Below are 17,834 nucleotides of genomic sequence, written 5' to 3' on the forward strand. Positions count from 1 at the left end.
TTCGAATTTTGATTCAAAGGTTTAAACATCCTTATGGTTTAGTAAAGTGTATAGCAAGAGTTTAGGCGTCATTTCTACTGTTTCAAAGCACTGCACTGGTCCCACGCACCAGTAATTCTACTAAAATACAGTAGTAATTTATAGTAAGAAAGCTTTTGAACCATACTAAAGTCTAATAGTGTATTATTATCCTTAAAGAAGACCACTGCTAATTGTACTATAGTGTGTGGAGGCCAGCTGGCGAGCGCAGCCCAAAAGCCTCACTCCCATAGCCTCCTCCTTAGAGCATTCACCTCCCATGCAGGTATCACCTGTACGATCCCCACAAATGGTATACAATAAATGTAAATATTTTTGAATACCTTGGATTTTACTACAGTCATCTGTGGTGTAATGTAACATACCTTATGTGTAAAAAACTACAATTGAGTAATTGGTTTATTTTATTAATGTTCAATTACTACATGATTAAGTTCAGTTGTGAACGGTTGACATTTTTGCAGCACAGTGCTTTCCCACACTTTAACCAGCAGAAGTCCTCGTCGAGCTCTGATTTTTTAAAAGCTTCGAGTAACGAACCTTTTTCCGAGACAATCGAGTCGAGCGATTCACTGGTTCAGAAAGCTTAATTTCACCATCACTAGAAAATAACAATAAAGAATAATAAACCATACAATATTTACAAAGTAGGATTGTTCCGCTAAATCAAGGAAAATACATGAACAAAATCTGTTAGCACCACAATCTCTCAAGCAATGCAACCTACTCCTACAACTACTCACACAGCGTGAAGGTTAAGGGTCATTTATATCATTGGCCCCGCCCATGAGTTATACCATTGTACAGTTTGAAGGGTAACATGTAGACGCACACAAAAAAACATAAGATGACATTAAACAAAAGTATAAATTAATATAAATAAGTAAATATGCACTCAAAACACAACAAACAACCAATACAAATATAAACAACAGAACAGTGATTTTATCACTGACAAAGGGGTTTGCTGATGATGTCATCCAAAATGGCCGTTCTGAAGTGAAGACGGAAAAAGACTGTATAAATGTCTTTGTTTGAAGTCTAAACAGGTTTGGTGAATGTGATAAACCTTCTTGGGAAAGGCTTGAGAGATAGCCTAATAAATAGGGCACTTTTAACATTTTTAGAGGATTAGGGTCATAGGATTTAGTAAGATTTTGAGGATTCTGTCCATTTCGTGGTTGAGGAGCTCAGTGCGAAAGGTGGAGGAGCTGAAAACGCAGCACTAGCTTTGGTCTGAGAACTGATGCTCTGAGGTGGATGGGTCACTTCCCAGGTTTCTTTTCTTAGTTCTACACTGGGACAGTTCCTTTTTAGTTAATGCATTTTAACATGAAATAATAATGAACCAGAATTTATTAATTATAGTTGTGTATTTACTAATACATTATTAAAATTCAAAGTTATTCTTGTTAACATTAGTTAAGGCAAAGTGAGTTAACAATAACAACAAACCACTTTATTGTCATTAACTAACATTAAAATACACTAATAAATACTGTAATGTATTGTTCATTATTTGTTCATGTTAGTAAATACATCAACTAATGATAACTAATGGAACCTTATATTGTAAAGTGTTGCCAATTATTGAGAATGGTGCTATTAAAATGTTTTGGTAACAGAATGCAAACAAATGATAAATAAAATTAATAATACGTTTTAGAAATAAATTAATTGTTAATGATGACATTTTATCCTTAATAGACGAGTTTACCCAAAATTAAAACACACTCACCCTCAAGGTGATTCCAAACACCTTTATGAGTTTCTTTCTTCAGCTGAACACAACAAAGATAGTTATTTTGAAAAATGTTATAAACCAGTATTCATTGACTTCCTCAAATAATCGTCAAAATATCGTTTTTTTTTTTATATGTGTGTGTGTGTGTGTGTGTGTTCAACTAAAGAAAGATACTCAAATCATTTAGAACATGGGTCTCAAACTAGATTCCTGGAGGGCCGCAGCTCTGCACAGTTTTGCTCTAACCTTAATCAAACACAGCTGATTCAAATAATCAAGGTGTTCAAAAGAGTCTCGAAAACCTTGATTAGTTGCAGCAGCTGTGTTTGATTAGGGCTGGCGCAAAACTATGAAAAGCTGCGGCCCTCCAGGTATCCAGTTTGAGACCCATGGTTTAGAACAAGTGGAGGGTGAATAAAGGATCACAGAAGTTTCAAATCAATTTAAAGTATGAATATGGGGATTTTATTGAACTTTATTATTACTTTAGTTATTACTTTATTCATTGATAATGAATACTGTTTACATATGATAGTGTTAACGACAATCATCTATTGCGATTGTAATGTTCTACAGGAATTGTAAATAAAACTTTATTACACCAAAGCAAAGATAAGTAATGTTTAACATTCTGAATAAAACATTGAATTTTAAAGTATGTTTTTTTATTGTCAGGATTGTCAGGTTTATATGTAAAAGTATGTTTAAAAATATTAAAGAAAAAAACATCTGTCATTTATTTATAGATTATTCTTGTTTTGTACAAAAGTACAAAGTACTATGGACACTATGTCCAACTACAGATGCTGGACTCACAAAACAACAACAACAACAACAACAACACAATTTAAGGTTTTAGGACTTACATACTAGTGTGCTTTACTCAGTTTAACATGTAAATAAAGGAAAATCATTTTAGCACTTAAATAAACTGTTAAGCAAACTGAAATTCATACAGTGGAGGCCCAAAAATGATAACGCTAGTATTTTCACCAGACATATATTTTGCTGTAGTGTGTGAGTATCAGTTTACATTTTCAAACATTTATTTTGCAAATAATTGTAATAGTCCAGTGGGATGGGCTTCCCTGATTGTGTGAGCATGGGGACGTCCCTAGAATGCATATTCATAATCCAGCCCTGGTTGCATTGTGACAGTATCAGCACTTAGAGTGAGATGATTGGCCAAAGGGTGAAATGTTTGCCCACATTTAACTTGAGTTAACCATTACCTCAGTCTGTCAGTGCACTGGTAGCATTATGTCGTCTCTGTCTGTTCTTCCACCGGAATGTCTGCTAAAGCCTTTTCCCGTTCCTCAACGGCTTATGCTGGGACCAGGACCGTCCAATGTACCTGCACGGATCTCAGCAGCTGGAGCGCAGCCCATGCTGGGACACCTGCACACAGAAACCATTGAGGTATTGAAGTGTGTGCTTATTAAGAGAATTCAACAGGCTACTGACTTTTAAAGCATCATATTTACCTAATATATGAAGCTTTACAATGCTGAAAGATGTTCATTTAAAGGGATAACTCACCCAATCATTACAATTTACCAAAACAGAGGGAAAGATAGTTGCACTTTGTACATTTGTAGACATTCTTTTGACTATATAAGTATATTTATAAGTATCAGTAGTTGAACAGAAAATATGGGTTAGAGTTGGATTAGATTTTTCTGACTTAATTGTTTAAGAAAATGTGAACAACAGAGTTGAAAAGAGAGAAGAATCAAAGCTTGCAGCCTTCAGTGAAACATAGGGGAGTCTCTGTCTTGGTTTGTGGCTGAATTGCTGCCAGTGGTGTTGGCAATGTTGTCTGAACTGATGGGATTGTGAATGCTAAAAAGTAGAGTTTTAATCAATTATACCTGACACATTATTCTTCTAGAAAGCATCTGACTAGTAAATAATGTTTTTATTTACCAGCATGCTAATAATCCCAATCGTATTAGGAGTAAAAAAATAAAAGAACAACTGATTAAAACACGGTCATGAATGGCCTTCGTGGAGTCCAGACCTTAATATTATGAATCCATTTCTAAATCTAAAGAACAATTCTGGAAAGTGATGAAAAAGGCCTGATTAGAACATTACTACTGGACAGTCTCTTTAAAACAGTTCAGGTTTTCCTTGTTGCCAAGGGAGGTCATATTAATTACAGACTTTGGCTAGAAGTAATTTTGTTTTGAAACATGTCCTTTTTTTGTACACAATTCCATATATATTTTCTGTTTGTATATTAATAAAAAGGGTGCACATTAATAAGTACACTGTAAAAGCTGATAAGTTAACTCAAAGCGTTTAAAGAAACCGATTGCAGAAAACCGTTTGAGTTTTGAAACGAAATGGTTTGAGTACTGTAAACCTATATATTGAATCATATACACTTATGGTATTTCAGCTGATATCATCAAACATGGCGACACGGTGGCGCAGTAGGTAGTGCTGTCGCCTCACAGCAAGAAGGTCACTAGTTTGAGCCTCGGCTGGGTCAGTTGGCATTTCTGTGTGGAGTTTACATGTTCTCCCGTGTTCGTGTGGGTTTCCTCCGGGTGCTCCGGTTTCCCCCTAAAGTCCAAAGACATGCAATACAGGTGAATTGGGTAAGCTAAAATAGTAGTGTATGTGTGTGAATGAGTGTTTCCCAGTGATGGGTTGCAGCTGGAAGGGCATCCGCTGCGTAAAACGTGCTGGATAAGTTGGCGGTTCATTCTGCTGTGGCGACCCCGGATTAATAAAGGGACTACGCCGAAAAGAAAATGAATGAATCATCAAACATTTAGAGTACTAGTACCTTAAACAATTTAAGTTCAATTATCAGATCTGTATGAGTTCAGTTAACTTAAAAGACTCGAGTTCAATCAACGGTATAGCAACTTAAACAGTTTGAGGAAACAGATTGCGGCAAAAGGTTTAAGTTGACTGAACTCAAATGAATAAAGTTAGTCAACTTAAATGGTTTGCCGCAATTGGTTTCCTCAAACCATTTGAGCAGCTATTCAGTTTGGATTTAATTCATTTTATTACCTGAACATAAAGCAAAATCTACCATGTGTAAACAAGACATCACATAAAAAAGAGGTATTTTAAGACAAATTTATTTAAATAAAATATTTATTTCAGTCAAGCATATCAAATACAAAACAAGCGATCATATGCATTTTTGTTACATTATAATGTTTCAGATCATCAAACAAATTGAAATCGTGTTTAAAGATAACGCAAGTGAACACATCATGCAGTTTTGAAATTAAAGATTTTAATATTAAGGGAAAACAAAATGCGTAACTACATAGCAGTGTGTGAAAAAGTGTTTGCCCCTGAACTTAATAACTGCTTGGTCCACCCTTAGCAGCAACAACTGCAATCAAGCATTATCGATAAGTTGCAAATGATTCTGTTATAGTGCTGCGGAGAACTTTTGGTCCACTCATCTTTGCAGAATCATTGCAATTCAGTCACATTGGAGGTTTATTGAGCATGAACCACCTTTTTAAGGTCATGCCACAACATCTCAATTAGATTCAGGTCAGGACTTTGACTAGGCTACTGTGTTACAACTAGCGGACTTGCTACAGCTTGAGGTCACTAACAAATGGCTGGACATTCTCCGTCAGGACATTCTGGCACACGGCAGATTTCATACTTTCATTTATAACAGCAAGTCTTCCAGGTCCTGAAGCAGAAAAACAGCCCAAGACTATCACACTATAATTACTACATTTTACTTTTGGTATGATGCTCTTTTTCTGAAATGTGGTGTTACATTTAGACCACACAATGGGACACAGACCTTCCAAAATGTTGTCAAATTTTCATACATCTGTCATTCCACAGAGTAATTTCCCAAAAGTTTTGTTTTGCTCAGTAGTGGTTGTTGTCTTGGAACTCATTCAAACCATTTTTGTGACCTCTTGGATGAGTTGTATCTGTGTTCTTCAAGCAATTTTTATCAGCAGGTCTCTCCTGAAGGTTCTCCACTGTTTCATGTTTTCGCCATTTGTAAATAATGGCTCTCCCTGTGGTTCGCTGCAGTCCCAAAGCTTGATGTGTAGTTTTTGAGGATCTTTTGGTCTACTTCACTTTGTCATGCAGGATCCTATTTAAGTGATTTCTTGAGTGCGAACAGGTGTGGCAGTACTTTTGCAACCACTTTTTCACACAGGGCTATGTAGTTTTGGATTCCCTTAATAATAATAATAATAATAATAATAATAATAATAATAATAATAACCTTCCTTTAACATCTGCATGATGTTTACTTGTGTTATCTTTGACTGTTATTTAAAATTGTTTGATGATCTGAAAGAAAGTAAATAAGAAATCAATAAGGGGGCAAACACTTTTTCACACCACCCCATGTTTGTATGCATGTATACACACACGCTACCATGCAAAAGGCTGATAGAAAGACAAAGTTAATTAATTGTATATGTTCAAAGGTACGTTAGTAATCTATTACCATAACCTTTTAGAATAATTAGGAATTGTATCATTTTCATCTCTGTTTGCAATTGTCATTATTCAGTGTTAGCTTTACACATTCCAAAGTTAGTTTCTAACACACTGCATGCTTGTCGATCAAATAATTCTCAAATTTCAGTTTACACATTCAGTCACACACACACAAAAAATAATAATTTATTGACCCTACAACCTGGGTAAAAAACAGCAAAGAAAAAAAATTCAATTTTTTTTTATGTGGTTGTTTCACTGTTTATTGTCAAATTGTATGTCCATTTTCCATATTGTTGACTTCAATTGTGGGATTTGTTTAAATATATACATATGTACCTGAAATTTTAAACAATTTAATTCAGCATTTGTAAGCTAATGTTCAGTGTTTATTTTTATCAATATCAGTTATAGAATAAAACTCAAATCAAATCAAGAACTTAATAAATTTAAAATGAGAAATTGCAAATCAGAAGGAAAACTAATCAGGATATTAGAATCAATACCCAGTTCGACTCAGAATAAAATAAGATAGGGCCTACTCTTGCATGCACTCAAAAAATTATTTTTGCTGCTTGTTTAAACTACTTATTTTAAAAAAGAGTTTTATCCACACAATTCTTGATAACTTGAATCTTGATTAATTAATTATTTTATTGATAATTTGTAAAATAAACTAACAAAAAAAAAAAAGCCAGATTAACAGTCAATTTCTGTGGGCAAAACATGAAGGAATTGTGGGGAAGCCAGCTTTTTTTTTTTTTTACAGTGTCCATGGTCATTAAGATTCTTCAATATCCTTTATTCTTTGGTGCTTAATAAAAGAAAGTACAGTATTAAACAATTGGAACAACATGATGACGCAAATAATGGCAGTATTCATTTCATATTAAATTATTATCCCTTTAAAATGACTGTATCTATTGAAGTAGGCCTACACATTCTACAAGTTAAAGTAGCTTGTATGAGAGATGTTGGAAATAAAATGAGACTGTTTTTCTTAACAATTCTGTCGGATTTTGCTTTCAGATTATGAATCAGATAAAGAGCGGCATTCAGTATGCGTTTCAAACCCAAAACCGAGTGACTCTTGCCGTGAGTGGACCGGGTCATGCTGCGATGGAGTGTGCCATCTTTAACTCCCTGGAGCCCGGAGACAAAATCCTTATAGCGGTCAATGGCATATGGGGAGAGAGAGCTTCAGAGATTGCGGAGAGGATAGGTATTGATCCTACCATTAATAAAAAGCTTAAAACTAAGAGTTAATAAAATGTTTCAGAACATCATTCATTCATATATCAAATACTCTTGATCAGGTGCCAAGGTGAACACAGTCGAAACCATGGCTGGAGGGTTTTTAACAAATGAGGAAATTGAGAAGGTAAAAATTCTTTGATTAACCGTTTACACATTGACTTCATAAAGGGATGCTCCATTTTTGGGGGGGAAATTGGCTCATTTTACAACTTCCCTAAAGTTAAACAGTTGAGATTTACCATTTTTGTATTCATTCAGCCAATCTCTGGGTCTGGTGGGAGCCCTTTTAACGTAGCTTAGCATAAATCATTGAATCCGATTAGACCATTATTAGCATCTCGCTCAGTTTAAAAAAAAAAAAAAAAGACTTTCAATAATTCTCCTATTAAAAGCTTGACTCTTCTGTACTTACTTGCATCATATGCTAATGAAGAGCTGCTATTTTCTAGGTCGATATGGCTACCTAGGTAGCAAAGAATTCTGGCCCAGATTTGGCATGAAGCTGCTATAGCAGGAATTCGGCCGGCACTGGCATACAGCCTGTGGACCAAACATGGCCCTGGTGTGGCAGAGGTGGCACCATCTTTAAGGCGACACACAAGATTTGGGCCAGATATCAAATGTAGTATTTGGACCAGGTGCTAAAAAAGTATATGTGGGCCACGTAAATTTGGACTCTTGACCCACTTTTAAAATGCATTTACTTTTTTTTGAGTAAAGAATTACGAATAAGATCGCGTCGGAAGAAAAAAAAAGCAGAGATAAAGCAAAATGCTTCATGGGTTTATCAAATTCATTGCAATCGTGTCACACCAACATATCTGACCCAGTTCAGGTCCAGTTATGGGTTATTAACTTGGCTGAGACTTGGTCCAAATATGGTCCATGTCTGCCCCTTGTACGGAAGCCAGACTTGGTCCAATCATGTACTGTAATTCACTGCAGCATGTAGAGCCAAGCAAAAGCTGATTGTATGTGCCACAGCTGGGCCAGAAAAATGCTGCTATGTGGGTAGGAATTATACTCTCATTCTGGTGTAATAATCAGGGAACTTTGCTGCCGTACCATAGCTGTACCAGACGGAATGATATTATGAAGTACCTGAAACAAGTCCCCATCTAGTTAACATCGCTGCATAATATCAATGTACCTGCTGCTCCCATCAGACCCAGAGATCACCTGAATGGATTGTAAAATGCTAACTCTAGTAAAATAACCCTATTTCCAAAAAGCTGGAGTGTCTCTTTAAGCTTGTTTTGTCCTGTGTTGCAGGCATTAAACAAATACAGGCCAGCAGTGTTCTTCCTCACACATGGAGAATCATCCACTGGAGTGGTTCACCCCATAGATGGCATAGGTCCCCTTTGCCGCAAGTGAGAATTCATCTCCATATGATCTACATTGAAATAATGAAAAATAATCTAAATTATTATATATTTTTTTGTCTTATTTTTTATGAGATAACCATAAAATTCACTTTTGTCTAATTTAGTCTTGCTCTTTCTGGGAAAACAGAGAAGAAAAAAGATTGATGACATGTTGAACTGAAGAGATATGGGTCCAATTGAATGATGTCAAGAATGAGAATGTCCTTCACACAATACCTTCTGCCATGACTAATCATAAAATACAAAGAAATAGTTTACTAAACTGAAATAATGATAATAATAATAATAATAATAATAATAATAATAAAAACAGAACAATGAACAAGTTTGGGCAGACATGTGACAATAGGCATATTAAAAAAAAAAAAAAAAAAAAAAGTAACAAAATATTTAAAATATTATATTAGACCAATATTTAAAAATATATTTATATTTAATGTACTTTTTAAACATTTTAACAAAAATGAAAGTCACATAAACACACACAAAGTAAATTACACAGGAATTATGAAAACGTCTAATTAAAAAAAATGTCTGTCACCTGTAAATAAATGTGTCTTTTTTATTCTTATTTATTTAAATGCTTCCCTTTAAAGTTTTGCCGTTTACAAGCAATTTCTGATATTAAGCGTTTCTATTAATTTCAGTGCACTGAAACAAGTAGCAGATATATTCAATTTTACTAATTTAACTGATGCTTAAAAAAGATGACAGAAGATGCTCTTAGCGTTCCCTGACAAAAATTTTTATTAATATTACATTTCAAAATATATTTTGTATTACAAGTGCGTTTTATGCTGTATATGTATAAATATATTTAGTTTAAATAAATACTGTTCTGTCGCTCAGGTACAGCTGTTTATTTCTGGTTGATTCAGTAGCTGCATTGGGAGGTGCTCCTATCTGTATGGACGAACAAGGTATCATTACAATATATTCTCTGGGACTACAATCTCTAACTTTGGTCCATAATTTAATGTATATTTTATATGTCCAGGTATTGATATTTTGTACACTGGCTCTCAGAAGGTCTTGAACGCCCCACCAGGAACTGCACCAATCTCCTTCAGTGAGAGAGCATGGTGAGCGAGAGACAAAAAAATAAATAAAAATAATATTTTTTTTATAATATGAATAATAATATGAATATCTCATACTTGACTAAGAGGTTAAAACTCATTTCTCACATCTTTTTTGTTTGCTCTGGAAAACAGCTACAAAATATTTAACAGGAAGACAAAACCTATCTCTTACTTCTTGGACTTGAACTGGTTGGCGAATTATTGGGGTTGTGATGACAAGCCTGTGCGCTCGTAAGCACCATTTATCACATTTATATATGGATATAACTGATTACCAAAGACTAGATGCCTTACTTATGTTATGCTAAAACAAAGCAGCCCAAAACCATTTTGACATGGACAGATTTGAAGCCTCTTCTCAATCATTAAATGATGAAAGAACACTGTTTTTTTGTACAGTTATCACCACACTGGACCTGTATCTTCTTTCTACGCTCTGCGAGAGAGTCTGGCCATCCTTACAGAGACTGTAAGATTAAATATTTATACATAGAAGCTTACACAGGGTTATTTATGCATCAATAACCATGAATTTTAAGGGTATAACCATAAAGTGCATTGTATAAGCCCCGTTCTGCAGTCATTTGTTGGTATCACCAATTAACTGTCTGAAAAAAAATGTCCTGTAGGACTGGAGTGGGTGTGCATTAAAATAAAGTTCAAAAGATTTTCCATATATTCTTTGGTTAAATGCATGGAACATTTTCATACTCATATACTGTTTTTCTATAATCTATAAACTTATAACATTTATAACTTAAACCCTAAAGCCATTAAAAATGTTATTCTATACTTGCATTAAACGACAAAACAAATCAACAGAAACTTTGTCTTTTTTTTCAGTTTATATATATTTTTTCAGAGTTGCTTTTTTAACTTTTATCAAATACTTTTTTGTTGTTGTTGTTGGTTTTTTTTTTTTTTTTTTTGCATTAGAATTTGTTCTGAACCCATTGTCAATGTTAATGAATTTACAGCAATATTATATACAAATATATTTATGGACTTTCTGTAATACTTTAGGTATAAATAACAGTTTATTTTTATTGTACATTGCTAATCTTACCTAATACCTAAAGCTAACCTTTAGGTTTAACTGTAAAACTTCCTTGATAACTATTCATACAGATCAAATTAAGAGCATATTGAAGCAAAAGTGATAGATAATTGTGTATGTACACCCGCATTAATTTTCATCAGAAATATTTCTTGTTATGCTAGTTGAAAGTCTCTTCACATCCTCAAAGCAAATTAAGTGGTTCAAATGTATTTATATACAGTTAAAGTCAGAATTATTAACCCCCTGAATTATTAGCCCCCCTGTTTATTTTCCCGACATTTTCTGTTTAACAAAGAAAAGATTTTTTCAACACATTTCTAAACATAATAGTTTTAATAACTCATTTCTATTAGGTTAATTCTTTTATTTGTTGCCCTGATGAAAGTACTTAATATTTGACTAGATATTTTTTCAAGACACTTCTATTCAGCTTAAAGTGACATTTAAAGGCTTAACTGGGTTAGGCAAGTTAGAGTAATTAGGCAAATCATTGTATAATGATGGTTTGTTTTGCAGACAATTCGAAAAAAAAAAATCATAGCTTAAAGGGGCTAATCATTTTGACCTTAAAATGTTTTTTTATTATTAAAAACTGCTTTTATTCTAGCCAAAATAAAACAAAAGACTTTCTCCAGAGGAAAAAATATTATCAGACATACTGTGAAAATGTCCTTGCTCTGTTAAACATAATTTGGGAAATATAAAAAATAAATAAAAATTAAAAGGGGGGCTAATAATTCTGACTTCAACTGTATATACTATCATGTATAATATCATGTATATTATTGTCCAATCATTACCATAGCATTCTGTTCGCATAGAAAATATTGCATTCACAGTCAGAGTTCAGACAGAGAATGGCAGGCGAACATCAACAACTAGGGCTGCATGATATTGGAAAAATCTGATATTGCGATATCTGTGATAAATATTGCAATATTAATACAGTTTCAGAAGATAGTTGAATAGCACTACAAAAAATGCTTTTCTTACTGGGTTTTGTCTGGTTTCGAGTCCAAATATAAAAACCAAGAAAAAATGTTGATTAGTTTTCACCGTCATAAGAAATAAGTAGATTTTGCTTGTTGTAATGACATTATCTGCCAGTGGGTGAGTGAAATAATCTTGTTTTCACTATGAAATGTGAAACAAGACAAAAATTCTACCTAAGGAATGTTTTTTGCATAAATCATAAAAAGTCCATATAAATACTGTGATTAAATAAAACTCCTGGTCAACTATAATTCAGACTGGACATTGCATATCTTTGCAATGTGACTATTGCAGATGCGCAAATTGTGATGTCGATGCTGAAACAATATATTGTGCAGCCCTATCAACAACCTACGTAGCTTCTTTTTTTAAAGTTTGGTATTGTAATTACTAACAGTGCTATAACATTTTCTCTGTGGTGAATGTTATAGGATGTATTGTAGTGGTGTTGGGTTCATGCATGTGGGTTTATGTATTTGCAGGGTGGGACGTAGGCTTTTAGTGCTATCTAGACTAACACTAGCATTTTCCAAGTTCTCCTATTGCATCTTTAAGAGCTTCAGAAAATCATAAAGTCATCAAATTTGAATGCGTAGAGAAAGGAAAATAATGCAAATGTGTGTTTCCTCTTTTGTTGTTGTTTAACAGGGTCTTGAAAACTCATGGAAAAGGCACAAAGAGGTCGCAGAGTACTTCCATAAAGGCTTAGAAGAAATGGGCCTAAAACTGTTTGTGCAGGATAAGGTTGGCACATCATAACAGACCTCATTTAAATGATACTTATCAAACCAGTACTGAAAAAAAATCTTGTCTTACAGAAAGCAAGACTGCCAACGGTGACAACAATTGTAGCTCCACCAGGATACGACTGGCGGGAAATTACAGGGTACATTATGAAGACCTTTAACATTGAAATCTCTGGCGGTCTGGGACCATCGGCCGGCATGGTGAGAAGATAATGTTTTTTAATAATCACAACCGATAGATACCAGGACAATAAAGCATTCTGGAGACATGTTCTGCTGAGTAATTGTTAACATAATGTTTTGTTTTTGATCTCGCGTTATGTTACAGGTTTTGCGTGTGGGGTTGATGGGATGTAACAGCAGCAAGGTCAATGTGGACAAAGTGTTGGAGGCTTTGGCTGATGCTCTCAAACACTGCCACAAGAGCAGAGTCTGACAGCATGACCATTCTTCAATGAAAAGTCCAGATTGCTAACACTACATCATGAAAATTTTAACAATATTTGGACTCTCAGTAGTGATTATTAAACCACACTGAACTGAGCTAAACTGAACTGAACTTAAACACTACAAACTTAACTACACTGTTCCTATTTACTGTGACCTTTTATGTGAAGCTGCTTTGACACAATCTACATTGTATAAGCGCTATACAAATAAAGGTGAATTGAATTGAATTGAAACTGTACTTTGAAAATCTATGCCATCCAATTTATGAATAAAAGAAATACTAATCAACATGAGTTTGAGGTTTCAGTTAATTAAAATACATATAACACAAACTTAATTAAAGAGTACCCTTGCGCTTCTCGTATCTTGAATAAACACGGTCAAATTAGTAATAAGAGCAATGAGAACTGAATTTTAAAAGTTTGTTGATCTCAGAGACTTGATTTTTGTTCATACAACAGTCAGCTTTTTGAATACACTGCTTTAATGAACAGTTACACTGGGACCCATAGAGTCACAAATGTTTATCAAACACACTATACAGTACGTGCCATATTTTAGACATTTTACACTTGAATTTGACACCCTTGGTAAATAGGAGTGAAGTCTGATCTGAAAATAAATCAGTTTTGCTTATACTTAACGAAGAAAACACACATGCACACACAAAACCTACCCTTTAATTAAAATAATAGTCTAACATGGGGTGAGAAGGTTGCTCAGTGGTTAGCACTGTCGGTTAGCAAGAAGGTCACTGGTTCGAGCCCCAGCTGGGTCAGTTGGCAGTTTCAGTGTGGAGTGTGCACATTCTCCCTGCTTCCTCCGGGTGCTCCGGTTGCCCACAACAGTCCAAAGACATGCACTATAGGTGAATTGGATAAACTAAATTGGCCATAGTATATGTGTGTGAATAAGTGTGTATGGACGTTTCCCAGTACTGGGTTGCAGCTGAAAGGGCATCTGCTGTGTAAACCATGCTAGATAAGTTGGCGGTTTATTCTGCTGTGGTGACCCCTGATAATAAAGAGACCAAGCCGATGGACAATGAATGAATGAGAGTTTAACATGGGATAGAAATCTCACTGAGAAATGTGAAGCTTTGAAAGATCCTTCTTAATTTTGCCAATTATTAATAAGTTACAGTCAAGGGGAGATCTTCTGAATCTGCCTGAAAGTGTTTGTATTGTCTTGATGTGGAGAAGAGCTTGAGTGACAAAACACGCTTTAAGGTGTTAGGGTAAGTAATCCTTATTAAATAAATAAAACACTTGTAGTATCTGAGAATAACATCAATTTCAGTGGTTTTATCACCCATTTTCATTCGTTTTCTCTCTCAGACATTTGTAACTTTTTTTTTGTAATGAAAGGATAATCCTTTAATTTTGCAATAAAAAAGGATAAACAATACAGAATTATTTTCCCAGCATTCTTTGCTAATATTTAACAAGAGGCAATCATTTTGAAAACAACTGTCGTAGTGTGTCAGTCACAATTTTAACAATTACTTTTCATGCATTGTAGGCTAGGTTCATATCAACTTGTAAAACAACACATTATTAACTACCTAAAGTTCATTGACGAACTTTGATGTTGGCTTGAGAAAGCCAGCGTGACTGCGCTAGGACTCAAATGGCAGTTGGCAGGAAGCCCAGCGGTTGTTATGTGCTTGCTAGGCAGTTGCCAAGGCATAGCTAGCCAGTTGCTAGGGTGTTCTGAGTGGTTCCTAGGCAGTTGCTAGGGTTCACTGGGTTGTTAACTGGCAAGCCTCATTTACACGTTTGATCAAATCCTAATACTTAGCAAGCATTTCTAGCATGTTATAGCACTTAGCTAATTGTAATTTGCATAGCTAAACAATGCTAGTATGTGCAACATACAAGAAGTCCCACTTGCTAGAATGAGTCAAACATAAAAAAGTATATGATATCTACTGAGAAATCATTTTGAAGGGATACATGCAAAATAGCTTGCCATAGACTGAACTTGGAATTAATGTAAATTGGCTTGCCATATCAACAGCAATAGGCGATTTGATGTGGAATCTATTATTCTTTCAAGGACACATAATTACTTTAAGCTAAATATGCAGAATTAATCCTTACTAAAGCTACTGTCTTGTAATGACTCCAGCTGATGGCTATCTTTTTCTCTAATCAGAATCAAACAGGAGTGAACAACGACATTTAAAAAAAAAAAAAAAAAAAAAAAAAAAAAAAAAAAAAAAAAGGCAAGACCTTCTAAGCCTCCCGTCCCCTTCTTCCTGGAAGTGCACAGTAGGCTCACAGTCTTGGAGGGCACCTTTCTCTGCCCGATCTGCGTGCGACTTCACCTTCACCACCCTTGATGGAGGAGCAGCTAGGGAGTACGAGACGATTCCCCAGATTAAGTGTGCCATTGCGGGCTCGCGTGGTGCCTTTTCCTGGCGGGGTCAGCCTCATCTCCTGTCCAAGGTGTGTAGGTTATCTGCCTTTCTCGGAGCCAGAACCCACACAGCCGCGGGCCAGGCAGCTTCCGCCCTGCACGCTATGGCCACCTACCAGCGCTATCAAGTGCAGGAGCTGGCCCAGCTGCACGAGGGTGGTTCTGACCCAGGCTTGTTACACGAGCTCTGCACCGCAACTGACTATGCTCTATGGACTAAGTCCGCTGCGTGTGCCATGGGAAGGACGATGGATACATTATGGCCCGTTTCCACTGCGTGGTACGGTACGGTACAGTTCGGTTTGGTACGCTTTTATGGCCGTTTCCACTGTCAAAAGGCGTACCGAACCGTACCACTTTCCCCCCACCATTTCGAAAGGGTACCAAACACGAGAAAAGGTACCAAAAGGCAGAGCTAGACGCGCAGCTGAACGCTATTGTTTTTTTTTTAGAGATACATCATTCGCTTACGCAACAAGCCAGAATGAAAACAAAAAACCCGGCATGTTTGAAATACACAGCGAGAGATTACAGCGGAATTATAAATACATATAATAACGAGCCATGGTCGATCTGGGCTCAAACAAACTTTGTCGTCAACTTTATGAACAGCCACAAAGGCATGGAGTAGAGCAGAATCTACCTTGTGCCTCGTAGTTTTTTTTTACGAGGCATTCTGAAGCGCTAGCGGTTTCGCTTTCTTCCTTGCGTTTACCGCACGAACTTCTTGAGCTGATGATAATACCGTGCGCTTGATGATTGATGTGCTTTTGAAACCCGATCCTGTCAGACACTGACAAATGCGAGAGTGAAGCATGAAAAAGCAAAGGAGAAGCCGGAAAAAAGGAGCACATTATTTTTCTGCAAACATGAACAAAATGCCATGTATAACTAACTTATTATCTTCACATTTTGGACTATTATGAACTGGGAATGATGGAATTACTGTCTAACAGAGGCTACATGTACTGCTGAAGATTACAGACACAGATGAGAGGTTTTCACTGACTGTAGGATATATTTTGTTTTGTTTTTTTAACCTAAATACGGGCGAAATGTCTGCTGTGTGTAGTTCTTCTGTAGTTGGTAACATATCGGAGACTGTAAGGGTCCGTATGTGTTTATATATGTTCATTTATTTAATATAATTACAGACGTTACAGTAGGCTGTTTCGCACTGTCATTAATCTGCAGTTATAATCAACTCATGTTCATAGAAAAGTTAGTAATAAACATTTCTACACAAGTATTTGTGTGTGTAAAGCATCTGTTTTATGAGAAGTGCTTTTCATATGATATGTAAGTGACCCGTACAGCTTTATTGTAGACATTTCCTCGAGCGAGAATGACGTCGACTGAAACTTTCTGTCATACACCACGCCCACCAAAAGGGTACCCTTGGTAGTGGAAACGCAAGCCAGATAAAGGTGACCCATACCAAACCGTACCGTACCAGTCAGTGGAAATGAGCCAAAAGCGTACCGAACTGTACCACTTTTTCGTCACCCTTTCGAAAGGGTACCAAACACGAGAAAGGGTACCAAAAGGCGGAGCCACACGCACAGCCGAACGCTATTGGTTTACAGAGATAAGTCATTCGCTTACGCAACAAGCCAGAATGAAAACAAAAACCCCGCCATGTTTGCAATACACACACAGCTGAGAGATTACAGCGGAATTATAAATACATATAATAACGAGCCATGGTCGATCTGTGCTCAAACAAACCTTGTCGTCATCTGGATAAACAGCCACAAAGCCAAGAAGACGAGCAGATTTACCCTGTGCCCCGTAGTTTTTTACGAGCCAGTCTGACGTGAGCGGTTTCGCTTCCTTGCTAGCGCTCGCTCGCGTCTAACATTATATCTGAAATAACAAACTTCTTGAGCAGATGATAATAACCTGCGCTTGATTATTGACGTGCTTTTGAAACCCGATTCTGTCAGACACTGACAAACGCGAGAGTGAAGCGTGAAGAAACAAAGGAGAAGCCAGAAAAAAGGAGCACATTATTTATCAGCAAACATGAACAAAATGCCATGTATAACTAACTTATTATCTTCACATTTCGGACTAATATGAACTGGGAATGACGGAATTACTCTCTAACAGAGGCTACATGTGCTGCTGAAGATTACATACACAGATAAGAGGTTTTTACTGACTGTAGACTATATTTTGTGTTGTTTTGAACCT

The 17,834-nt window shown here is 35.9% G+C and overlaps 1 protein-coding gene across 1 annotated transcript; it reads left to right on the forward strand.

Annotated features, from left to right (window-relative positions):
• Nucleotides 1–2,949: 2,949 nt before the first annotated feature.
• On the forward strand, nt 2,950–13,505 carry agxta (alanine--glyoxylate and serine--pyruvate aminotransferase a). The gene is made up of 11 exons (XM_056459954.1): nt 2,950–3,202; nt 7,271–7,463; nt 7,558–7,622; nt 8,771–8,871; nt 9,736–9,806; nt 9,884–9,968; nt 10,101–10,199; nt 10,368–10,437; nt 12,670–12,765; nt 12,840–12,968; nt 13,096–13,505. The coding sequence occupies exons 1-11, from the start codon at nt 3,044–3,046 to the stop codon at nt 13,201–13,203; spliced, it is 1,176 nt and encodes a 391-aa protein (XP_056315929.1). The 5' UTR covers nt 2,950–3,043; the 3' UTR covers nt 13,204–13,505.
• Nucleotides 13,506–17,834: the final 4,329 nt, after the last annotated feature.

This window comes from Danio aesculapii, chromosome 6 (genome assembly GCF_903798145.1).
Source record: "Danio aesculapii chromosome 6, fDanAes4.1, whole genome shotgun sequence".
Taxonomy (NCBI): domain Eukaryota; kingdom Metazoa; phylum Chordata; class Actinopteri; order Cypriniformes; family Danionidae; genus Danio; species Danio aesculapii.